This window comes from Pseudogymnoascus destructans (assembly GCF_001641265.1).
Source record: "Pseudogymnoascus destructans isolate 20631-21 unplaced genomic scaffold scaffold_24, whole genome shotgun sequence".
NCBI classification, from domain to species: domain Eukaryota; kingdom Fungi; phylum Ascomycota; class Leotiomycetes; order Thelebolales; family Thelebolaceae; genus Pseudogymnoascus; species Pseudogymnoascus destructans.
Window position 1 is genome coordinate 328,223 of NW_020167543.1, and position 23,142 is coordinate 351,364.

At 53.1% G+C, this 23,142-nt stretch overlaps 6 protein-coding genes across 6 annotated transcripts; 3 read left to right on the top strand and 3 right to left on the bottom strand.

Annotated features, from left to right (window-relative positions):
- Positions 1–302: 302 nt before the first annotated feature.
- On the bottom strand, positions 303–2,469 carry VC83_08343 (uncharacterized protein). The gene is made up of 4 exons (XM_024471898.1): positions 2,355–2,469; positions 1,604–2,220; positions 1,172–1,415; positions 303–1,122 (listed from the first exon to the last, which is right to left on the bottom strand). The coding sequence occupies exons 2-4, from the start codon at positions 1,724–1,726 to the stop codon at positions 557–559; spliced, it is 933 nt and encodes a 310-aa protein (XP_024320714.1). The 5' UTR covers positions 1,727–2,220; positions 2,355–2,469; the 3' UTR covers positions 303–556.
- A 136-nt stretch (positions 2,470–2,605) lies between these two features.
- Positions 2,606–11,760, top strand: VC83_08345 (uncharacterized protein). The gene is made up of 6 exons (XM_024471899.1): positions 2,606–2,638; positions 2,739–2,865; positions 2,980–3,507; positions 4,346–4,873; positions 4,925–11,108; positions 11,158–11,760. Exons 3-6 carry the CDS (start codon positions 3,063–3,065, stop codon positions 11,501–11,503), a joined length of 7,503 nt encoding a protein of 2,500 aa, XP_024320712.1. The 5' UTR covers positions 2,606–2,638; positions 2,739–2,865; positions 2,980–3,062; the 3' UTR covers positions 11,504–11,760.
- A 98-nt stretch (positions 11,761–11,858) lies between these two features.
- On the bottom strand, positions 11,859–12,516 carry VC83_08346 (uncharacterized protein; the record flags this gene model as incomplete). The annotated part of the gene is made up of 2 exons (XM_024471900.1): positions 12,251–12,516; positions 11,859–12,201 (listed from the first exon to the last, which is right to left on the bottom strand). Exons 1-2 carry the CDS (start codon positions 12,373–12,375, stop codon positions 11,859–11,861), a joined length of 468 nt encoding a protein of 155 aa, XP_024320735.1. The 5' UTR covers positions 12,376–12,516.
- On the top strand, positions 12,517–14,706 carry VC83_08347 (uncharacterized protein). Its single transcript, XM_024471901.1, has 2 exons — positions 12,517–13,059; positions 13,128–14,706. The coding sequence occupies exons 1-2, from the start codon at positions 12,868–12,870 to the stop codon at positions 14,457–14,459; spliced, it is 1,524 nt and encodes a 507-aa protein (XP_024320736.1). The 5' UTR covers positions 12,517–12,867; the 3' UTR covers positions 14,460–14,706.
- Positions 14,707–17,958: 3,252 nt separating this feature from the next.
- On the top strand, positions 17,959–20,273 carry VC83_08348 (uncharacterized protein; the record flags this gene model as incomplete). Its single annotated transcript, XM_024471902.1, has 3 exons — positions 17,959–18,556; positions 18,626–19,249; positions 19,333–20,273. Exons 1-3 carry the CDS (start codon positions 18,280–18,282, stop codon positions 20,271–20,273), a joined length of 1,842 nt encoding a protein of 613 aa, XP_024320710.1. The 5' UTR covers positions 17,959–18,279.
- On the bottom strand, positions 20,265–22,339 carry VC83_08349 (uncharacterized protein). Its single transcript, XM_024471903.1, has 3 exons — positions 22,238–22,339; positions 21,205–22,189; positions 20,265–21,130 (listed from the first exon to the last, which is right to left on the bottom strand). The coding sequence occupies exons 1-3, from the start codon at positions 22,280–22,282 to the stop codon at positions 20,997–20,999; spliced, it is 1,164 nt and encodes a 387-aa protein (XP_024320711.1). The 5' UTR covers positions 22,283–22,339; the 3' UTR covers positions 20,265–20,996.
- Positions 22,340–23,142: the final 803 nt, after the last annotated feature.

The window sequence follows — 23,142 nt, forward strand, 5'->3', positions numbered from 1 at the left end:
TGATATCATACACTTCAACAACTTTAAAGCGATTTTTGACGTACCCTTCTTGGCCGACCATGAAAGAATAATAGTAGGATTTTGATCCCGCTCCAGTCATTTACGCTGAATGATAGGCTCGCATCCGGACGTGTCTGCCAACAGAAGTTTTGTGTTCACACGATAATATACCACATTGGAGAAGGTGCGGATTCTGGTCATTACACTAGAGAGGTTCGGGAAGACCTCGGTGGGGAGGTAGGTGTGCAAAGATGACTCGCGCTTGGGTCCAATCGGAATTTACAAGGATGGAGACGCTATAATGTAAGTTGATTGATAATATTAGGGGCCAAGCTGTACTAACATATCTAAGTCCACATGATATTGTGCTCTGCTACCCCCATCGAAGGCGATTTGGGGAGTACGTATTGAAATCCCATCCTTAATCATCCACGCTCCCCTAAACTCTCACCCACCACTCAACCAGGACTTAGAATAACACGTTCGTGATGATTAAGTTTACCTAGATATACCTTAGAGCGTCGCTGCCTCTATCCCAACTCCATCTATCACCTTCTCAAATGCTCTCCACCTCTCCCCCATCCACCCCCTTCCACTCCACCCCCTCCCCCGCAACCGTCTCCCCCCCTCCATACCACAGCCTCCCCTCCCTAAGCACCAACTCCTGATCAACCACCCACTCCAGCCCATCCTCCCCCCAATACGTCTCCTCAAGCCACTCATTAATCTTCTCAATCCCCTCCACCCACCTCTCCATGTTCTGCCTACTATCATGATCCTCCGCATAAATAAACCTCCCCAGCGTCGCATGCGCACTAGGAACCACATACCTACTCCCCACCTCCACGCCCGTGCCGGATGTCAAGGTGAACAAGTCGCGCCGCAGGTGGTGGTAGGAGTATTTCCCATACACGATGGGGACGAAACTCAGTGCCACGGCTGCGGCGTCGAAGGAGACGAGCGGCTTGATGAGGCGGCTGGGCTTTTTGGCGGGGGCGGAGATGATGGTCGGGATGACGGGGCTGAGGGCCTTGACGAGGGGGGGTATGGCAGAGGGCGGGCGCGAGTGCGTGATTTCTAAAAGGGTGGTGTGCATGTTCTCGGGAGGCATGAGCCAGATGCCTGGGGGGTGTGAGTGGATAGTGCTATGGGGGTGAGGGGAGGTACGTACGAGGTGAGATTTCCTTGAGTTTGGCTTGGATGGTGGCGGCGAGGGTGCGGACGTGGGGGGGGGGACGACCCCAGAAGACGAGGCTGTTGCGGGGGTCGACGTAGCCTGGGGAGACGGTGGGGTCGACGCGGCGCAGGAGGATGCCGTCGAGGATTAGGCCTGGGAAGGTTGGGGAGAGGAGGTTTGCTTTTTGTTGGGCGTTGCGGGTTTGGCGGTGGTTGGAGTACTTTTCTTGGAGGAGGGCCTGGGGGGTGTTAGTGAGGGCATATTATGAGGGATGGAAGCTGAGTATAGAATAGAGAAGATGCGACCTGGAAAAACTCGAGTATTACACAAAAAGTGATCTAACAATAGAAATTCGATTGGAAGCCATGATCCAAAGATAGACGAGGGGCAATATATGCGGGGTAACGTGGGGAAATATCAACGAACCGGATCATCATTGCAAGCCTCAATTAGTGCATCATACGGATTCGAAAAGGCCGAGCCGTCCACTCCGGATAGGTCGACAAAGCTATTCTTTGCATCTGCGGATTCTAAGAGAACTGAAGCCATGTTGGACCTGTGATGTAGAAAAGACGGGGTTGTCCGGCTTCAGGGTAATTTTCCAGAGGGTGAGGTTTGAATAGGGAAAAGAAACTGTATAACTGGGCGTGCCAGGACTATTAAATAGAAAAAGTGATTCTCGAAACCCTCAAGTCTAATTTAAGAGACCGAAGTACTGCCTCCATTATGGTAAATTAATAGGGACTGCCATGAGCACTGCCACCATAATCTCTTCGGTTAAGAGGGGAAGCCAATTCGCGAGCACGAAGCTCGGTTCTAATCCGACGACAGAACATGGACCTGGGGAACATGGAACGCTATTTTTGCACAGAAAGGTGGAGACTTCATGGGCTAAAAAAATAGCAAACAAAAACAAAATATACGGTTGTATAATGAGGTATTGAACCACACCCGATTTGAACGGATAACCTTTCGCTCTGGAGGCGAACGCGCTACCGTTGCGCCAGCAGTCCCGGTAAGTTGAAGGTGTGAGCTAACAAAGCCTGATATAGCGTCAGAACCTCGGCGTGATTTACGCCGCTATGTGACTCGGCGGGGAACAGATTCCCGAACTCCATCAGGGGAAGTTGTACGAAAGCTCGAGGCAGCGAGGTCTTGATAGGAGGGGGGTACAGACGAGATAGTGCTCCTGATTATATCAGAATCTTCATGCGGCCCTCTGGCAGCCAATATTCTCTTCATCCACACGTCTTGCCCAGTCGAGAGGCGAAAATGTGTCGCCTAAATAATAAGGGTACCAAAACCCCTTTCGGCACGGCACGGACCAGGTCGCGTCGCGTCTCCCACCAATCAATGGAAATTGCACCCCTGACCGTGTTCTTGTTATTGAACCACGTTTGGTCAACCTTTTCAATTCCTTTTTCGGCAGTTCAAATTCCTCCCTCTTTCCCCATAACAAAGGTAAGAGATCTTTCTTTATCCCCGCTGTGGCAACCCTTCGGGGTCCCGCGGGATACCATGCCAATTGTCAGGTTCTTTTTATACTGACAGATGTGGATAGTTCAAGATACCAATTTGCTTCTTCCTCGGCGACCGTCTGTGTAGCTTGTAGCTTTCTGTATTATAACAGTTGAACCTCTTGCTCTGCTGCTTGCCATTTGCTTTGTACTGGCTCTTCATTGGACTCGGTGAGCCCCCTCTTGTCGATGCGCCCAATAACCACAAATCAAGGCCGCTGTGGCCCGGCCGCATTTCAATGTCACCAGATCATTTTGGGAGAATATGCTAACTTATCTGGAAAGACACCCGCATATGAGACCGTCGACATAACTGGCTCGACACGCCGGCCTCCATTCCCATACTCAGCGACACAACTGCTCGAATAATGCCTCGACTACAAGCCAGATCCCGCAATGTCGTGACCTCGGACTCAGAAGACGATTTGATTGTGAATCCTCCGCCACGAAGACAAATTTGGTCCGTCATCAGCAGCCCGAAGAAGCCACTGAGCCTGTCCCAGGAGAACTCAACCCCTGCTCAGGATGGCGAAGCAGATGACGAAGACGACGAGATAGATGTCTTGACAACCCAATCAAGCGTCCGCAACGCAAGGGCAAATGCGAGGACCCCAAAATCGAGGGGTATTTCAGCTCCTAAAACGCCCCTGGGAAGCTCACAGCGCAATGCCGGTAATAGGCAGACCCCGAGCAAGAGTCAGACCGCTGGGAACAGCTCTCAAGCAGCAACACGGCTAGATGCTGATGTTTCTGACTCCGAGTTGATTGTGCCTGGTTTCCCAGAGGGGAGAAGGTGGCTTCACAGCGTGCGAGGTATGTATAGTGTGATTGTTTGATTTGCTCTGTTGTCTCTGGTCAGCGTATATTCTTGTCCACGGTTCATGTTACTACACCTGATGGTGGCAAATCTTGGATTTATATGGTTCACAAGTGTGTATCTATTGGTCCATGGTTGTTCTGGCAGGCCAACCATGTGGTAGTGTGTGAGGAGGTGCATGGGTAGTCCCCAAGTTTCCGTCACTGCTGGTCAATAGGTAGTGCTTTGAAGGGCAGAAGAGTTTGGCCGTTGTGAGAAATTCCCCGTTCTTGAGGGTGCCCCTGGCTCTCAAATTCATGCAATGGAAACAATTTGGCACCGTCAATCATGGGCATACTCGTGCATGATATACATGCCAAAACAGTTGTCCAAGGGACTGCTTTGGAATAGCCGTGACTTGTGATCCCATGGGTGTTCCCTGTCCAAGCTGAGTTGAGGGAAGCGTGACAAAAAGCCGTATTGGCGGACGTCGCTAACTTACTATTCACTTCCTTTGTGGCTATTTCGGCAACCAACTTACCCATTCATCCTTCAAAATTTCTTGCTTCGTCCACCCTTCCTTCACACTCTTTTCAACCCAACACCTTGTTCCATTACACTCTTTTCAATCTTTCATTTTGCTTTATTACACTCTTTTCGATACTGCATCTTGCTCCATTACTCTCTTTTCAATCCAACACCTTGCTCGTACGCTCTTTTCAATCCAGCATCTTGCTCCACACTCTTTCAATCCAACACCTCGGCCCTACGGCCAATTACTTTTTTCCCAATCGTAACAACAATGCTCGTATGGATCCTGAAGCTTTGTGGAATTCTTACTGACATGCTACACAGTGCCTGTGAGGACACCCAGCAAGCAATCCGCCATATCTGATTTCTTCAAACCACACTCGCTTTTGCAGAAGAAACCCGCTGCACCCACCGTTGCTCCCGCAGTCCCTACTGCCATAGCTTCTGATAGCTCACCTTCCAATCCACCAAGTGACGACGATCCTGACGATGCCCAATTGAGCTCTCCTGTTGCTATATCTCCTTTGGCTTCTCGCTCACCCAGCCCAAGTGGGTCATCTGCCATGGCAAACGGTCGGCCTGGCAGAGCTGCAGCTATAAAAGGTAGGTTATTGTCACGCGTCCTCACCGCCCGTAAGGATGTAGACACAGACGAAGCAAGTGATGTGTCCGACTTTGCTGTTAGCAACGAGTCGTCCCTAGGAGGGTCATCATCGCACGTGGAGAGTGATGAATCCTCGGCATCACCAACTGGAGAGTCTTCCGGGGCTGATAGCGGACTTGGCTCCGACCCACCACCAAAGAGGAGAAAGCGACTCACAGATGCGTCACCACCATTGGCAAAATCAGCTCGTAAGTACTCTTTCTGTTCCGGCATCTTTGTCTCTCAACTTACTTTACTAGCCAAACAAGTCATCAGAAAGAGGCGTGTCGAGAACAAGGATACTACCTTCAAAGGGGCCGATAGAGTGCTTTTTCCTGAGTTGAACAATATCAAGAACGATGACGACAATGAGGATGGAGATGCGATGGAGGGCGTTCAGACAGAGGCCTCGTCTGACACATCGAAGCGCGCCAAAGCGCCCAAGAAGAAGCCTACGGGGACGCAAGTGATCAAGCCGGAGACATATGTCTACAAGAATGGTCTTGCACTGCACGAAAAGCCGATCTCCAAAATCGAGGATATTTTTGCCGACATGACTGATCGGGCTTTGACAAAGATGAGCAAGAGTAAAGATGACAAGACCTTTCTTGACTTCCTTGAGCACATGAATGGTAGAAAGCTTCGTGTTGCCACCATGTGTTCCGGCACAGAGAGCCCAATTCTGGCCCTAAACCTTGTCTCCGAAGCCCTCAAATCTCGCGGCCACAACTTTGAGATTGACCACAAGTTCAGTGCGGAAATCGTACCATTCAAACAAGCCTATATCGAGCGCAACTTTTCTCCCCCAATCATTTTCCGTGATATCAAGGAATTGTCCATCCCTGGAGCGGTCGATGCCACAACCGCATATGGGAGTAAGGCGAAGATCCCCGACAATATCGACATCCTGATCACAGGATTCTCCTGCGTCGATTTCTCTGGCCTCAATTCTACAAAAAGAGTCATTGAGGAGTGTGGTGAATCTGGCGACACATTCTTCGCGATGCGTGATTATGCCAGAATCTTCCGTCCAAAGATCATTATCTTGGAGAATGTTATGGGAGCTCCATGGCTGAGAATCAGTGACTACATGGCGGCGATTGGGTATGCTTGCAAGCATCATTTTGTGGACACAAAGAACTACTACGTTCCGCACACCCGCCAACGTGGATACATGATGTGTATTGATATGTACGATAAAGTGAAGAATGATAAGCGTACCAACACCGAGAAGAAACTTGTCAAAGACTTGGAATTTGGAGAGTACATGAAAAAGTTCGGTCAGAATGCCATCGAGACATACAGCCGCAGGATGGATTTTTTCAAACGCCCAGCCAGCTCATCAGTTGAAGCGTTCCTCCTCGATGAGGATGACCCACGTGTCATCGCCGGTCGCGCAGAGATGACGAAGGGAAACGCCGTCGAAGGCCGAAAGAGAGTCGTCGACTGGACCCGTTGCCAGGGCCGCCACGAAGATTACCGCTTCCGCATGGGGCTTGGGGCGAGACGCTATTTGACGAACTGGGAAGACGGAGGTTCCTGCACCCCGAGAGACAACTGGTGGCACGACTGGTGGAAGGCACAAGTCGAGCGTATCTGGGATCACATGGAGATGTCGTATTTGCGAGCCATGGTCAGGGGATACGATCTCGAATACAAGTTCCGCATCATCGACTTCTCGCAGAATATCGATCGATCTTTGGATACGGGAGGTTCTGGCCTCACAGGATGTGTTACACCAACTGGTATCCCGTACAGTTCTATGCGTGGAGGCCCGCTGATCGGTATCGAGGCACTCGCGTTGCAAGGTTTGCCTGTCGATTCATTGATTCTGACGCGCGAGTCTCAGGCGAAGCTTCAAGATTTGGCTGGAAATGCTATGAGTTCCACCGTCGTCGGAGCCGCTATTCTCTCAGCTCTGATCGCCAGATTCGATGTGTTTGAGCGTGGAGATGGCATCCAGGAGGCAAACCCAGCGCCGGAAATTACCCAGACTATCGATGACCCCAAGGCCGACTCTTTCACGACGAGATTCGATGCCCATGTCCCGCTTTCCGCTGCTGCTGCCATCAATGCTGCCAACCAAAGCTACCGCGCTTGTTACTGTGAAGGCCGCGCTGGCGTCACTGTTGCCGCCCTTCAGAAATGCAAGGCCTGCGGCCACACTACTTGCATCAAGTGTGGCGTTTCTCCTAAGCATGACTATGCCAAGTTCTCGCCGGATAGGATTGCACCTTCCGAATTCGAGCAGCAGTTAAAGAATACTCTGCCTATGAAGGTTCTACTTGCGGGCATATCAATTGATGATATAATTAAGGCTCGTGAGGATAGCGGTGTCTCGTTCAGCACCGCCGATAAAAAGGCGTTCGAGCTCTCCATGGATCATGTTGCACAGGCTTTAGAGTCCGAATTACGATTCCACTCGCTGAAGAGAACCGAAACCTGGGTTATCTCGTACGAATCAACCTACTCTCGCCTGGACCTTATCTTCTTTTTAAGATATGCGGAATGGCGTTTATATGCCAAACCTGACGTTGATCTACCTGCCAACGACGCTCTCCGCGAGGCTCTGCAATATCCAATCGCCCGCATGCGCCCTACCGGAGACGACCTTGTCACCGGACAGTGGCAGATCTGGATCCCAAAGGCATACAAGTTCAATGCGTCAGTCGAAGGTCTCGGTGTTCCTGTGCCATCATTCCACAATGTTCTTGGCATTGCAGCGGCGGCCGATTCGTTCGTATTCCCGCAATATGAGATTACTATGCCTGTTGATGCCGAGGACTATCTTGAAGTTGACCTCAGCGGCGTCTATACACTTCAAGAAGACTGCGGTATGTCTCAAGGCTCTCTCCACGTGAACGTGAATGCCGCCGATCCTGAAAAGCGAACCTTCCTCTTCCATGACCCGGATCGTCTTGGTAACCATGAGGATGACACTTTTGTGTTTTCCGAGGACAAGAGACGCCTGCAGCATGGAGTAGTCCGATCTCTCTTTGCTCGTGTTGACAAGAAATGGCGACAGACCAAGTTTGAGATGTCACTTGATGGAGATGTTGAGGTCATCAAGAAGGGCAACAAAAAGTTGAGCCTGTCCCAGGCCCGTCAGTTGGATCCGATGACTTGCTACGTGGATGGCCAGTGGCTTGACATTGAAAATGCCAGCTTAGACCTCGCCCATGGCACAGCCAACGGCCAGTTCAGCCGTGCTGCTGAGAACTTTTCCATCATCACATCCCTCAATGATTGCCGCGAGGCTCACGTTGTGCTGCAATGTGAAGCTGCTCTTCCCGAGGGAGAGTTCTCCAAATATCGAAAGGATCATTGGCTTGAGATTGGTGAACTGGAGCAGAAGCAGTTTTTCTCTGAGTATGCCTGGCTCACTGAAAAAGCTCGAACCATTCCCGGCCTCGACACTTGGCGCGAGATTGAGAACCAACTCGCCACTCACAGATGTGCTACGTGCGCTCCAGCAATTCCGAATATGAAGTGGAGACTTGACGAGAAGAGGAAGATTGTGCCATTCGAGGATCCCACTGAAGCTGCCCCATTCGAGATTGCCATGAAAGGCCGACCTTCGCCTCTTGTCACGCAAGTTTGCATTGATGACGCTGGCATTGTCGACTTGAAGCTGGCAGTCAACCCGCAGACTCTTATTCATAGAGCTGCAGCCAAATTGCTTGGTGATGATGCGACGAGTGCTACGCTGCAATGGCGCCTCGTCACCAATTATGTTGCTCCACAAAAGATGGTTTTCCCGGCTTTTGCTTTGAAGAACAATGACGCCGATACGCCTTCGTCGAACCCGCCTCGATTCAAATTTACTCTTCGCCCTGAACAGCAGAGGTCTCTGTACTGGATGGTTCAGCAGGAGGGAGCAAATGTCGAGCCCTTCGTTGAGGAAGAAGTTGAGGAGGCCAGTATCCCACTTCTGGGCTGGCGCGCTGAAGGTCGGGCATCCAGACCGAAGGTCATTCGTGGAGGTGTACTTGCGGATCAAGTTGGTTACGGGAAAACTGTTACTACCCTGGGACTCATCGACATGCAGCGAACCTCAGATGAGAAGTCATGCAAGGAGGACGTTCATGGCTTGATTCCAATCAAGGCAACTCTCATTCTTGTCCCTTCGCAACTTCCCGACCAGTGGTATAGCGAGGTTAGGAAGTTCTTGCCGGGCAGTTACAAAGTAACAGTCTTGAAGTCACTTGCATCCGTTGATAAGTATAGCGTGGAGGACTTCCAACAAGCCGACATTATCATCGCATCCTGGTCTATCTGTGAAGGGGACAACTACCTGTTCAAGCTCGCCCAATTTGCCGGTGTCCTCGAGTTGCCTGAGAAAGCACCTGCCAGAGCACAGTCTGCCTGGTACACCAACGCGATGACAAAGGTGGCTGAGAATGTGGAGGTCCTGAAGTCGAAACCTTCGTCTTTGAAGAAGCATATTGACTCCCAGCTTACCGACGAGGGGAAATCGGCCACTGATGTGGAGGCTTACGTTCCGTCGAAGCGCCTTCGAGGACAGGCATATCAGGATTACAAGGAGAGGCTTCAACTCCAGAAGACGCGACTGGAAACCGCTACAGATCTGTTCGGTCAGGATGCATTGAAGGTTGATGTGAAAACAGACAAGAAGCCCGAGACCAAGAAAGAATTCACCGTCAAGCCCCGAAAGGACATATTTGGCCTTACCAAGTTGACCAAGACCAACAATTATAAGGGCATGAGGAGTCCGATATTCGAGATTTTCAGGTTCAGCCGTGTCGTTGTAGACGAGTATGCCTATGTTGCTGGTGAAGAGAGTTTGACGATTGCCAACCTCAAGGCTGCCGCCAAATGGGTTCTTTCGGGAACTCCCCCACTTCAAGATTTCCTGGACGTCAAGTGCATGTCGAGGTTCCTTGGTATTAACCTGGGTATCGACGACTTCACCACCGGAGTGATGAATGCCCAGAATATCAAGACGATGACGAGAAATATGACATCTAGCGAAGAATTCCGCACCTTCAACCAGAAGCAATCCTTTGCTTGGCACGAGAACCGCCACAAGCTTGCGCAGCGCTTCCTGGACAAGTTTGTCCGCCAGAATATCGCTGATATCGAGGCAATCAATGGCTCTGTGCATATCATGCCGGCCATCCTCCCAGCTGCCGAGCGCGCGATTTACCTTGAGCTTCAGCAACTGCTTGCTGCTTCCGATTTCAAGATGACGAAGGGGAAGAGAGCTATGGAGAATGACCGTATGAAGCGCATTCGCGAGCTGTTGGGTCAGAGCGACAGTGTTGGGGAAGCACTCATGAAGTGCGCCTCCCACTTTACGCTTGACGAGCTGCACGATGGCCTCAACAATGCGCCCGACGCGTGCGCTGTCATTGTCGGGATTAGAAATAAACAACTCGATGCCTTGGAGATTGATTTGAACAGGACTCTGAGACAGGCCGAATACCTCCATCTGAGCTGTGAGGATCCTTGCGATCAATACATCAGCTTGAAGCGCCAGGTCGAGTCAAACCATTACGGCGATGTTGACGCATGCAATGCGATTTCTATGGCTATGAAGGAGGCCGCCAAGCGTAGCTCCCACGACGACTGGGAAGAGTTTTATATGACTCAGGAGGAGCGTGACATTGTTCTTGCGGCCGAAGGAAGAGCAAAGCCGGGAGCAAAGAAAGCCAAACCAACCAAGAAGCGAAAGCGTGCCGATTCTGAGAGCGACGGCATCTCGTCGGCTGATGCACCGGAGGATACCCAGAAGCTATTGCCATTGCTCCCGTACGGCCGAAATGGCAATATCGAGTACGTACACACGGCGCTGAGAGATGTTACGAATATTCTGCGCAAGATGGTCGTCGAGTATGTGAGCAGGAAGCGCTGCCTGCGCTTTTTCGACTATGTTAGGAATTTGCAGAAGCACTACACCAACCTGAGACTCGGGAATGAGGCCGGTGCAGGCTGCACGTGCTCGAAGTGTGAGAAGACTGGCCTTTCCCCTGAGGAGATTTCGATTCTGTCGCAGTGTGGCCACACTGCCTGTGATGGCTGTCGCGCGAAGCATGAGAAGATGTTCTACAACAATCTGGCCGCCAAGGAAGAGTGTCTTGTCGTCGGATGTAGTGCGATCAACAAGCAATGGCAGGTCATCAAAGCCCCAGAGCTTGGTGTTGAAGATGATTCCACGAGAAAGGGTCGTCATTACGGCAAGAAGATCGAGGATATTATCAGCCTTGTGAAGAATATCCCAGATGCCGAGCAGGTTCTTCTGTTTGTACAGTTTACAGATTTGTTGGACAAGATTGTCGGCGCGTTCAGAGACAAGGGCATCACATACCTTTCACTGGATAGGGGAGATCCGGCCAAAACCCTTACAAAGTTCCAAACCGAGACAGGCAAGGAGAAGTCCAAGGTTCTTATCTTGAACATCGGAGATGCATCTGCAGCTGGAAGGTAAGAATCCCAACTCCCAATTTATTAATAGACAACTAATTCGTCCCAGTAACTTGACCAACGCCAACCACATCATCTTCGTCTCCCCCTATCTCACTGATAGGGAGCAGACCTACAAGGCAGCCATGACTCAAGCTGTTGGTCGTGCACGCCGCTATGGGCAGACGAAGGCAGTGCACACTTACCACTTTCTGTCTCTCAAGACCATCGACGTGGACACATTTGAATCTCGCAACCATGTGATCCTCGACCACGAGAACACGACTCCGCCCGACTACATGCCCTACTCTGGCTTTGCGAAATCGATGCCCATGGACGGGACTCCACAGTCGGAAGGTCTTGGTTCGAAATGGGGTTCGACTGTTGTTACGAAGGGGCTTCTGGCCGAAGAATGAGGTGGATAGAAGGAGTTATTTTTGTTTGAATATAATATTTTGTTTGATTACGACTGTTTTATGGGAGCGGGGTGTTTGTTTGGTATATATACTGCGGAAGCACCGCATGTCAAAGTTAGTGTGTCTGGGGTGTTCAAAGTACTATGCGGAGAGGCTTTTCGCCATGTTTGGGTTCGGGATTATACAATGGGATGGAAATGATTCAACATTTTGTATGGTGTTCAAAACGAAGCAAAGAGGGTAGAATGGATGGATGGATTATACTTGTATAGAGTAGATACCAAATGTTACAATAATACCTGTAAACCTGAGTTCTCCTGGCATGCCTCGCTTTTAAAACACTCTTACACAACACTCACAACTTCCCCCTCTCCCCCCAACTCAACTTCTCTAACCCCCCCCTCAGCACCGTCCCCATCCCATCCCGCGCGGGCCTCCCCGTCCCCCTCTCCACAAAAACATGCACCACCCTCCCCACCGCCTTGATTCCCTCAACGCCCTCCTCCCAAACCCCAACCTCGTACGTGACGCTCGTCCGGCCGAGCTTGTGGACGCGCAGCCGCGTCTCAGCGACGGCGGGGAAGGCGAGCGAGGAGAGGAAGTCGGTGTGCGAGGAGGCGACGAGGCCGTATTGCGCGGAGGTGCGGGGGGATTGGCCGCAGTGCTGGGAGAGGTAGGTGTTGATTACTGAGTCGATGCTGGAGGGGGTTAGCGGGGGCATGGAATTTGGGGAGGAGGGGGAGGCACAGGAAGTTGTAGATTGAGTTGTTGAGGTGGTCATACATGTCGTTATCGCTCCAGCGGGTGCGGTATGTGAGGACGTATGGATAGTCGGAGCGTTTCCGCTGGCGGAGGATGGCTGGGGAGTCCATGGCGGGTGGGTTGAACGGCGGCGGAGGAGGTCAGGATTAGGGGAGTTTATGAGGTGACCCCGTGAGGGTATTTTGTGAGAGAGTTTTATAGAGCAATGGAGAGTATATTTCAGATATTCTAACTTTCCGCAGTCGCAACTGCAAAGTTTATAGAGTCAATTGGGACGGAAATCGCGGCAGCCGAGGTATCACGATCTGGGAAGGGGCATAGCACGCTAAACCAAATACGTCAGATTTATTATTCTGCCCTCTCCCGGCGCCCGACCGGATTATTTTCCTCATCCTTCTGGGGGAAGGCGCCACCAGCAACTCAAGTGCTTTCCTCCAGGTACATCCATATCAACGACCTCTCTTCACGATTCACACCCCCCCACAGAAACCCTGTCGCCCTCACCCCGCATCGCCGCGCTCCTCTACTCCCGCAAACCGGTCCTCGCCCTCGTCCCTGTCCGCCAACAAATCGGCTTGCCGACGCTCATCGAGCAACGCCCGATGGCCGCGCCGCCGGCAGTGGTGGTGACACCCGCCGACCCATGGCCGCGGCCTTATGTGTTTGAGGATGGGCTGCGCAGGGTCGCGCCGTATCACTTCACGTATAATACGAACTGCAAGATGAGGTGGAGGGGGAGGGAGTTGTTGGATATCTTTGAGAGCGAGTTTCGCGATCGGCCTGTGGAGTATTATGTGAGTTACTGATCTTGGGGGGTAGTAGGCAACAGGGAATAGATGAGGAAAGGGCTAATATAGAACAGAAAACTGCGATAGAAACCGGCATGGTCGTCGTCAACGGCAAACCCGCATCGACAACCGACGTCGTTCAGAACGGAGACGTGATCTCGCACACCCTCCACCGACACGAGCCCCCCGTTACAGCAGCCCCCATCACGGTTATAAGTGAAGACGAAGACATGATGGTCATCTGCAAGCCGTCCGGCATCCCCGTCCACCCCGCTGGGCGCTACAACTACAACTCGGTGATCGAGATCCTGGCGGCCTCGCGCCCTGGGTGGAAACCACTACCATGCAACCGCTTGGACAGGCTCACCAGCGGCGTCATGTTCATCGGCAAGCACCCGCGCGCGGCTGAGGAGCTGTCAACACAGATCTCAGGGCGCACAGTGCGCAAGGAGTACGTCGCCCGCGTCGCTGGCAAGTTTCCCGACGGAGACGTCGTGTGCGCCATGCCCATTCTCCAGATCTCGCCGAAGCTGGGCCTGAATCGCGTGCGAGCTAGCGGCAAGCCGGCACGCACGGTATTCCGACGACTCGCGTACTACGGGCCAGAGGAAGGGGCCGAGGAGACAGGAGCAGAGGAGGGGAAGGCAGAGGGCCGGCCGTGGGTGGGCAAGAAGGGGTACTCTATAGTGCGCTGCCTGCCTATCACGGGCCGCACGCATCAGATCCGCGTGCACCTACAGTTTCTGGGGCATCCGATCACGAACGACCCCATCTACAGCAACCAGCGGGTCTGGGGCGCCTCGCTTGGGGCTGGGGACGCGGATGCGATGCAGGCGGACGAGGATGTGATTACACGGCTCGCACGGATGGGGAAGTCCGAGGTAGCGGACGCGGTGGCGTATCACGACGAGATGGTGGACGATTATAACAAGCGTAAGGCGGAGAAGATGTCAGGGGAGCTGTGCGAGGTGTGCTCGACGCCGCTCTATACGGATCCAGCGGCGCGGGAGATGGGGATTTACCTGCACTCGCTGCGGTATGAGGACAAGGACCTCAAGTGGAGCTATAGGAGCGAGCTACCTGAGTGGGCGCTGCCGCCGGGCGGGGTGGAGGGGCCGCGGGAGGTGGGTGGGCTAGACGAGGTGGTTGATCTAGGCAGGCTGAGGGAGCTAGAGGAAGGGGAGGAGGAGGTGGCGGGGGGGGAGCGGAAGGAGGAGCACGAGCGTAAAATGGCGAGGCGGAAGGGCAAGAAGGGCGTGCAGTGCGAGTGGGAGGGCGGAGTTTCGGTTGAGACTGTAACAGTGCCTGTTACGCTGGTTGGCGAAGGCGAATCGACGAGCGCTCCACCTGCTGCTGCTGCTGTTGTTGCTTCTGCTGCTGTTGCAGTAGCAGGGCGTAGCACGTGACCATTTGAGACTTCATAAACGCCACGGAAGAGACCCAAACCGCATGCGCACACACGTGCATGCGAGATTGCAATGGGCAATCACAGTCCAAGGCGATATACGTACATAGCCAGCGTTACACGACGCCTTTGTGGTACTGGAGGCACCGGGAGGATTGTGTCACCATCCGTAGATATCTCCGGAGAAGCGCTCAGCCAATGAGCAGAGCATATATAGATCAAGGCGCTCAGCTTCCAGCTACCCCACCATCGGACACCCTCCCCCTTGCTGCATGGTGACTGTCGGTGGTCTCGGCGTGCCCAGGCTCTACTGGACGAAGTACTTTGTGCGTAGCGGCGGCGATGGCAGACGCGCACGAGAGGCAGATCGCCGCCGGATGCCCCGTCCCGTCCCGACGTTCGTTATCGCGACCTTACTGGATGGGCGCTGGGGGGGCGGGCGAGAGTGGCGACGGCATGCGCGGCAGGGGTTCAGGTGAAAGGTTTGGTCGCGTCGCGGGTGGGTGATGGGGGAGCGCTGGTGACTGGACGATGGGCGAGGGACGGAGGAAGGTTGGAGCGGCTTACTGGGTGCGGTTAGTGATGTGTTGAGGGTGGTTTATGGTCATCTACGGTGATGTACACAGTATGGTGGTGTGTGGGGTGGGTCATGATGTGGATGGTAATGTGGATGGTGATGTGGATGGTGATGTTGATGGTGGGCAATATGCAGGCGCGGCTCGATCTGTGGTGGTGGTGTTTCGAGTTGCTGGGGGAATGGTATGTGCTCCGCCGTGGCCTTGGTTTTAGAGTGGAAATGTGGTGTGGATGTGTGGAGGAGAGTGAGGGGGTTAGGGGGGTTAGGGGGGTAAGGGGGGTTGGCCGGTTTGAGACATATTTGGGGATGGTGGAGATGGTGGAGATGGGATATGGGTACAGGATGGAGGATGGAGGATGGAGGATGGAGAAGAGAATGGGCTTTTCTCGATGTGCTCGAATGAGTGCGTGCCGTTCTATTTCTCCATCTAGCCACGGTTTCTTTTTCAAGATTCTGATTCCGCGGATACATACTCTAGATGGAAGGTGAGGGCGGGGAGATGGTGAGTGGGACTTATAGTACGTATGATAATACTATTCTGTTGGATCGTTGGCGCTTGTATGGTACAATACAGATACAGCACACACAGAACAGTGATGTTGGATATTTAAGACTCTTTCTGTTTGATCTGAGAGTAGTTTGTCTCGTCTGTCTCGTCTTATATCTGAAGTATTATTTATACCCGCCATAGTTGAGTATCGGACAGTACAGTAGGAGTAGAATGCTAGACAGTTCATGCCAGAAGCTAGAACCGGTGGAGGTTGACGACGAGGTTGGGCGTTTATTGTTGGTGGTAGGGGTTGGGGGGGGGGGTTAGGGGGGGGGTTGGAGATGGATGGGGAAAGGAGGAGAATTAAAGTACCCGCGACTTGTTGTTCTAGTTTCCGTGGCGCGTGTCCACATACAAACTTGGCAACGTCGACGTGTACAAGTTACAAAGCTTCCCAGGCATCCCAAGGATTTCCCAAGGAATCCTAAGATCTATCCCCTCGTCTCTGCCGTCTTAGTCTACCAACTACGTAATAATGCATACGCTTCTTTTACTCCTTCTTTCCATTCCTCCGGGAGTACTGTACATACCAGTGGGTAGGAATTATAGAATAGATCTTTCATATCAATCATATCAATCGGATCCGTGAGCTGCATCATCAGACTCTTCCTGCCCGTGCCAACATTTTTGTCATAGCCGACATTCTTGCTGTATCGGACTCTTGCCGTGCCAACAATTCTTGGCAAGATGCTCCATCATCTTGCCGCTCACCTTGCCGCTTCGTCACCTTGCCGCTTCGTCACCGTGCTATATTGCTGGTTGGGAGTCCCGTATCATCGTCATCATCCATCCGTCACTACTACACTACCTCGCCCATTTACCAATTCCTGGACATCCCTCGCCACACGCCTTGCCGCCGTGACGGTCGTTCAGCTCTCCAGGGCTCGGTATCACGCCCTTGGCATGTCTACTCATATATTCCGAGGGATATCTCGATGAATATCCATCTCAATCGACGTCTCAATGCATAGTTCCGCATCGAGCATCTTAACACTTCGCCACCACGCCCATCCTGCCGTCTCTCGCCACTTTTTGTGGACATCTATTTATTATTCCAGCTGCCCGGTACCGAGCAGGTAAAACATCCACGGCTTCGAGTGCCGGCGCTGTACTTTAATACTCCGTTGGAACTCTCCTATCCTGTCCTAGCCTCGAGCTGAACTGCCGACAGACGATGGACTATTTACATACTGTGGCTCACCGTGGCAATGTCCGTACTTGCCAACCAGGAACCATCAGGAGGCGGCTCGTTCTTTCCTCCAATCTGCACGCTTTACAGGCTTTGTTCTCCCACCTTCCCTCCCTTCCCGTCTGCATCACCATTACCACCGACCAGTAAATCTATCCATCCATCCATCTCTCCACTGATCCTTCCAACCTTCACCTCACCGCTCTCGCTGTCGCTCTTGCTCTCACCGCTCCCATGGCCAGGACTGGCGGCTGACAGCCAACAAACTGACTCACTAACAAATGCCATTTATCTGTTGCATCGACGACAACTCTTGGAAGTTCCCATAATAGCAGATACATATACCCCCCCCAATCACCAACATCGGCGTCTGAGACACCCTGTCCTAGCTTTGTTTTCACAGACACTGCATAGAGCTTCTGCGGGTCAGGTAACTCTTAGGACTCTGCAAGGTGTGCCAGGCGTCTAAGGCGTCCATGCCAATCTCTGATGGATAGATCGACTTCTCCATTTTTGCTGCCCGCATTCTGTGCATTCTCCATTCTGCATCTTTGCATCACAATCTGTGCATTCTCCATTCTGCATCTTGCATCACAATCTGCCCATTATCATTCATTAACCATAATCCGACGATAATATGCATAGGCTACGCACTAGAGAAACGAGCAAGGATGCCTCCTGATGCCCCCTGCACACATCCTAAATACATCCTGCACACACATCTACTATAGTACACTCATTTACACACGTTCTCATCGAAGCTTCAAGATCCTAGTAATAATGCGGCAACAATGGGCATGCCGCTCTCTTCCCAACGAACCAACGGTCCAACTACCCTGAAGTAGATCTTGATCATTCGGGCTCTGCTTTTCCCCTTCTGCCCTGGTTAGGAAGGAATTCCAAATCTAGCACATGTCGTCGCGTACGACACTAACGGCCTAAAACACCCAAATAGTGTGTAAAATGAGACAATATATTCAACAAAATTCGGCGAAATGCCACGCATCTCGAACCTCACCCTCTTACCCTGGCCTCGGGCTGCCACCGAGTCTCCCCGAGATTCTCAAGGACATTGGTGGCGTTGACATGTGGAACTCACCCGCCAAAATGGCTGACCTAGCATAGAACTCCCGCTTCCCCCCCCCACCCCCCCTTCGCGCTTTCCTTCTCCACATCCCTGGTTCCGAGGACTTTTGGTCCCCATTTATCAGGATGCCCATGGCACTAACGATCGGACAAGAGGGCTAACTAAAAGGACGCCCTAGCCTCCCTGTCTAGCTGCTGGTCGAGACTTGCCATCATCATCTTTCCGACAAAAGGTTTTGGCTACTCGAATAACAATATACTATCAGATCCAAACTCAAGATTCTTCATTTTCTTCATCACCATCTCCCTTATATGAGAAACGCAAGATACCAGCGCCAGTTATCATCTTTACTGGCCACTGGCAGTATCAAGCTTTCTATACTCTCCACACCTGCTAGTCTGCCTAGTCCATCTCTTAAATGCGCTACCTCAACCCCGAACGGTCGCCACCCTTCAACGTCACTCACGCCACTATTGCGTCCCCGAACTACAACTATCTCCCTCCTTCCCCCGCACACTCTTTGAATTGCACTGTCGACGACTCACCCATTAACGACAGAATGACCAATGCGAACACACGGCCTAATGGCCGGCCCTCGACTGAGAGCGAGGATGAGCACTGGCAAACGAGAGATCAACCGCGCGGATCGCGGTCTCGGCAACCATCTAATGCCCACCCCCAGGTCAGGCATCGCGGTGAGTGATTTGCCTCTTGGCCCATCCTCCCCGGAACCTTCAAAAACATCACCCTCTAATCCCTCCCAGCCTCACGCGCAGGCACCCGCTCGGTCAACCGCCTCTCCGCCGCCCAGCTCGCGCGCAAGCGTGCTAATGATCGCGACGCGCAGCGTGCCATCCGGCAGCGCACCAAAGACCAGATTGACTCTCTGGAGCAACAGGTGAAGCAGCTTACGGACCCGGAGAAGGAGAGGCGCACATGGATTGTCCACATGCGCAACCGCCAGCTTGAGGACGAAGTCGCCACCCTGCATGAACGCATCAGCGCCATGGAGATGCGGAACACAGGCGCCATGGACTCTGGCGCCCCGCTCGGTGACCCCATGGGTGGCCTTAATCGTAACCTGCGCCCCCATGACCTTAGCATGGAGTGGCCTGGTATGGACATGGCATATGGCGGGGCCCATGACCTCCCTGGAGGCTTCAGCGGCTCAGGCATGGTGCTCCCGCGCGCAGACACGCCAGCTGGGGCGAGTGACATGGCGACGTACGCGCCGTCTGACGGGCTAATCTCACCCTTCCCCCAGACGGAATCTCCGGCAGCCAGCTTCACGGATATGGACCCCGCATCCCGGATCGGCTTTGCCGGTGGCGGCGGCGGCGGCGGCGGCGGCGGCGACGACCTAGGCATCAGCAGCGATCTGGCTTCGCGTCAGTACTTCCTGCAATTCCAACACCTGCACCAGCCAGTGCGCCGGACCTAGACAGATCAGAGAACTGACGAACTGGAACAGCGCAGTCATGGACGACGGTCACATCGCCTTTTGATCTCGAGGACGGATCTATCTTCTCCCCGGCGCCCTCGGCTTACATGTCTCCCTCCGGCATGCCATTCGCTTTCCAGGGCCAACCTGGCCAGACAGGACAACAGATGGCGCCGACGAGCGCGCCAAGTAATATTCCAAGCAGAACTACTTATAATTTAGGGACCGCCCCCTCGGCTCCACAACGACAGCAGCAGCAACACGCACAACCACCCCTCCAAAGCCCACAACCACTTCAACCCGCTCCTCCGCAGCAAATGCTCCAACCCAGCCCCCAACGGCCACTCTCCCAAGCCCCCCTCCACCCATCAACCCACCAACAACCTCCACCCTGGACTCTCACCCCCCGCCTCCTTGCCCCCACAACCCCCCTCGACGCACTCCTCCATCACGCCTTGACCGCCCACCGCGCCTATCTCTCCGCCGCCTCCACTGATCCTCCGAAGCCAATATACACAGACCTATATCCCTCGCCACCCGCGCACCCACCTTTGCCACCCCTATCCGCCGCACTTACCCGCGCCGTCCTCGCTGGTGGGTTCCGTACACCAGCTACTTGTGCTGCGGCGCTGTCGCTCGCGCACTCCGTCGCAAGATGGATGGCACGGCCTACAGAGGGCACGTACGCGGGTGTACCTACGTGGATGCGTCCCAGTCCCCGCGAACTAGGGGGCCTGCCGGCGTGGGCAGCGATGATGGTGCCGTTTGGTAGGGTGAGGGAAAATGCTGTGGCTGGGGGTGAAGGGTTGCTGAGGGACTGGCTTACGGGGGTGGAGTTTGAGTGGGTTGGGGAGGTGTGGGATGGTAAGGGCGGTGTGGTAGAGGGGTTTGAGAATGCGGTTAGGGATATGGGACGGTGGAAGGTTGGGGGACGGGTGGCGGAGATGCTTAAGGAGGGGGGTGGGATGTGAAGCGGGATTTCTTTTTTAAGGGCTAGCGCTATGGGAGCTGGTGTGGTTGGGTGTTTGCTTTTGGTGTTTTGTGCGTGCACGCGAGGGGAGGACGTGGTTTTATGAGTTTATGGGCGGCTTTTTTTTTATGCGATTACGATGACTATGAGGAATGGGATGGGACCATGGGGGCATAAACGGGCCAACAAAAGGATACTGGGGGAAATAGGACGGCGGTGTAAAGGGTATATACATACACATACATGATAGAGCATATATAACACGGGCTTTATATCGGGGTTGGGGAAAGGATGGGGAGGCTAGGAGCTTTTATCAGGTTATATTATTTATTTAATCCTTCTCGAAATTACCGGAAGGAGCGCTATAAAGTATTGTTGATATTTGGAATAACCCAGGCCTAGCACTTGACGGATTACTAGACACGGCTGTGCGTGCTTGACTGTGTGGCAATGATCTGCGCCAGCTGTTCTTTGCTCCATTTTTATCTTAAAAGGGCCCGCAGCCGAGACGCGAGAGTTCCATCTTAGTGGATAGAGTCTCGGGTGAGAGATCTCAGGTGGTATGAGAGGCTCCTCTTGACTCTGATCTGTATTAAGCTACGGCTGATCCGTGATACCCCCGTCCGTGGCGATCGCTCTGGAAATAGATATTACACCTTGGCAGTCTTTCATAATGCGAGCGGTCCGGGTATCGCTCTTCCGTGGAGGTGGAGGATTGTGGCCATCAGCCCGGCCCGGCCTCGGTCTCGGCTTCGGCATCGGCGTCGGTGAAGAGGTGGCCAGTCCACTTTAGGATGTAGTCAGCAGCATGGTGGGTTAGAAGTCCGTAGCCTGGGTTGAAAGCGGGAGCGAACATGTCTGCAGTAGGATTAGTATGTGAGATTTTGTCCTGGACATATTGATAGAAGACTCCTCCGAATGTTGACACTTACTCATATGCGCCGTGACCTCCTCTTTAGCATTATCATTCAGCTCCTCCTTCCACTTCCCTCCTTTAGGTAAATTGCAAAACGTCCTCCCTCCCGCCCCAGTCCCCGGCTCAGCACCCCGTCCCAACTTGGTATATAAATTTACCCATCCCACCTCCGCCCCTGCGCTCACCCCTTCCACCCCCGCAACCCGCGCCTTCAACTCCTCAGGCCTCATAAGGCACCCCACAAACGCCATATGGCTTGTTGCCCAGTTTACCCCCTCCCCGATCTCGCGCCTTTTGGCGTAGGCCGCCGCCCCGCCCGCAGCTAGCACTGCTGCACCTCCAATCACGGCCAGTTTTCCCCATGTCCCCCACCCCGGCGCCTCGTCGTTCTTCTCCTTCGCGCTGCTCTCCGCGGCAGGCAGTTTAAGTGCATCGGCACTCCGCGTTGTTGGGGACTTCGCGCCGCCTGCTGCTGCTGCTGCTGCTGCTGCTCCGCCGCCAAACATTCCTAGTCCAGTTAGTTGCGCTAAAGTACTGGAGGCAGCCTGGTAATGCGCTTCGGCGCCGTAGGCGAGGACGCCGGGGCTGATTCCTAGGTATGGCGTGTCCATGGCGAGGACGCCTCTGATATTAGGGAATAGGTTCGTCGCCGGCGACGGTAGCGTGTTTTTTTCCGATGCGTGGCTCGCCTCGCTAGGCAAGATGGTCTGCTCGCCCGCTATGCCGAGGAGGGCGTCCGCGGCAACGATGCCGCCCATGCTGTGGCCTATGAGGACGATGTGAACACTAGGCGCGACGGAGGGAGAGGGCGTCTCGGCAGCGACTTCGAGGTCGATGACGTGGTCAAGAAGCCAAGTGCGGAAGGAGGCGACGGCTACGGCAAGGTCACCGCGTGTTTCGTAGGCGGGGTAGACGAGGGGAAGGATGGTGGTATTGGGGAGGGAGGGGGAGAGGACGGCGGCGACGTGATCGGGGAAGGAGGCGAAGGTTTTGCCGTCGCCCTATGGGGGTTAGTTGGTGGTGAAGAGTAGGAGGGGGGTGTAGCGGACCTTGAAGCCATGGATAAATACAAGAAGAAGCGTTTTATTCTTCATGGTTGCGTTTACTGTTGGGATTGTGGTTTGGAGATGCCGATCGTACTTTGTGAGGGGAGAAGCTACAGCCTTGTGGATTGCGGGGACCGCCGGGGGAAGCGAGTGTCCCCCGGTAAGCAAGTGTCCCCTCTCAGGGCAAAATAAGTAGGTATCTTCACATAGAAAATTATATAGAAAGGTACTCCGTACTTCTTCTCATTTATTCTACAACGTGAAAACTACACTCTCCTCATCACTTTCATCAGAACCATCATCTCCTACCATATCTACTACCTCTATTTGCCCAACTACACCTTCTGCTTCTGATTGTGCCTTTGCTTGTGCCCGGATCAAGAATGGGAGTCAAGAGCTCAATTGGTATAAACTCTTTTACTCAAAGAAGCCGTGCAACCCCCCTTCTTTCGCTCTCGCTCTCGCTCTCGCTCTCTCTTCCGTGCTTTAATCCCAGCTTGATGTAAAGCCTTCTTTGCTTGTGATGCTTCTGCCTTTGCTATTCTAGCAACTTGCTTCTCTTGCTTGTTAACCTCCTTTTGTGCCTTTTGATGAATCCTAGCATGTGCATGAGCTGCAGTTAAAGCACCCCTAAATTGAAGTTTACGATGGCTTCTGCTTTTGCGATTTTGACTCCCTTGAACTTGTCCTTGTAGCATAGAATAATCAAATTCTCGTATTTGAGCACCTGCTAATACTCCCTCTATCCCCAGTGTTCGGCACGGATCGTGTATGACCTGACTGGTCTGGGTATTACAGGAGCTGTCTTTACCTATATAAGGGATAACGCCTTAGCTAATACTGTTATGCTTGCAGAATATGAGAAAATAGCCAGAGACTAGGAAGTTACAACAAAACAGCCGTGGAAG

Coding starts and splice junctions, on each gene's coding strand:
- VC83_08349 (XM_024471903.1), bottom strand. CDS start 22,282: ATGAAGAATAAAACGCTTCTTCTTGTATTTATCCATGGCTTCAAG. Junction 22,190..22,237: donor TATTTATCCATGGCTTCAAG/GTCCGCTACACC, acceptor TAACCCCCATAG/GGCGACGGCAAAACCTTCGC. Junction 21,131..21,204: donor GGAGGTCACGGCGCATATGA/GTAAGTGTCAAC, acceptor ATCCTACTGCAG/ACATGTTCGCTCCCGCTTTC.
- VC83_08343 (XM_024471898.1), bottom strand. CDS start 1,726: ATGGCTTCAGTTCTCTTAGAATCCGCAGATGCAAAGAATAGCTTTGTC. Junction 1,416..1,603: donor AGGCTTGCAATGATGATCCG/GTTCGTTGATAT, acceptor AACACCCCCCAG/GCCCTCCTCCAAGAAAAGTA. Junction 1,123..1,171: donor ACTCAAGGAAATCTCACCTC/GTACGTACCTCC, acceptor CACACCCCCCAG/GCATCTGGCTCATGCCTCCC.
- VC83_08347 (XM_024471901.1), top strand. CDS start 12,868: ATGGCCGCGCCGCCGGCAGTGGTGGTGACACCCGCCGACCCATGGCCG. Junction 13,060..13,127: donor ATCGGCCTGTGGAGTATTAT/GTGAGTTACTGA, acceptor AATATAGAACAG/AAAACTGCGATAGAAACCGG.
- VC83_08345 (XM_024471899.1), top strand. CDS start 3,063: ATGCCTCGACTACAAGCCAGATCCCGCAATGTCGTGACCTCGGACTCA. Junction 3,508..4,345: donor GTGGCTTCACAGCGTGCGAG/GTATGTATAGTG, acceptor CATGCTACACAG/TGCCTGTGAGGACACCCAGC. Junction 4,874..4,924: donor ACCATTGGCAAAATCAGCTC/GTAAGTACTCTT, acceptor TTACTTTACTAG/CCAAACAAGTCATCAGAAAG.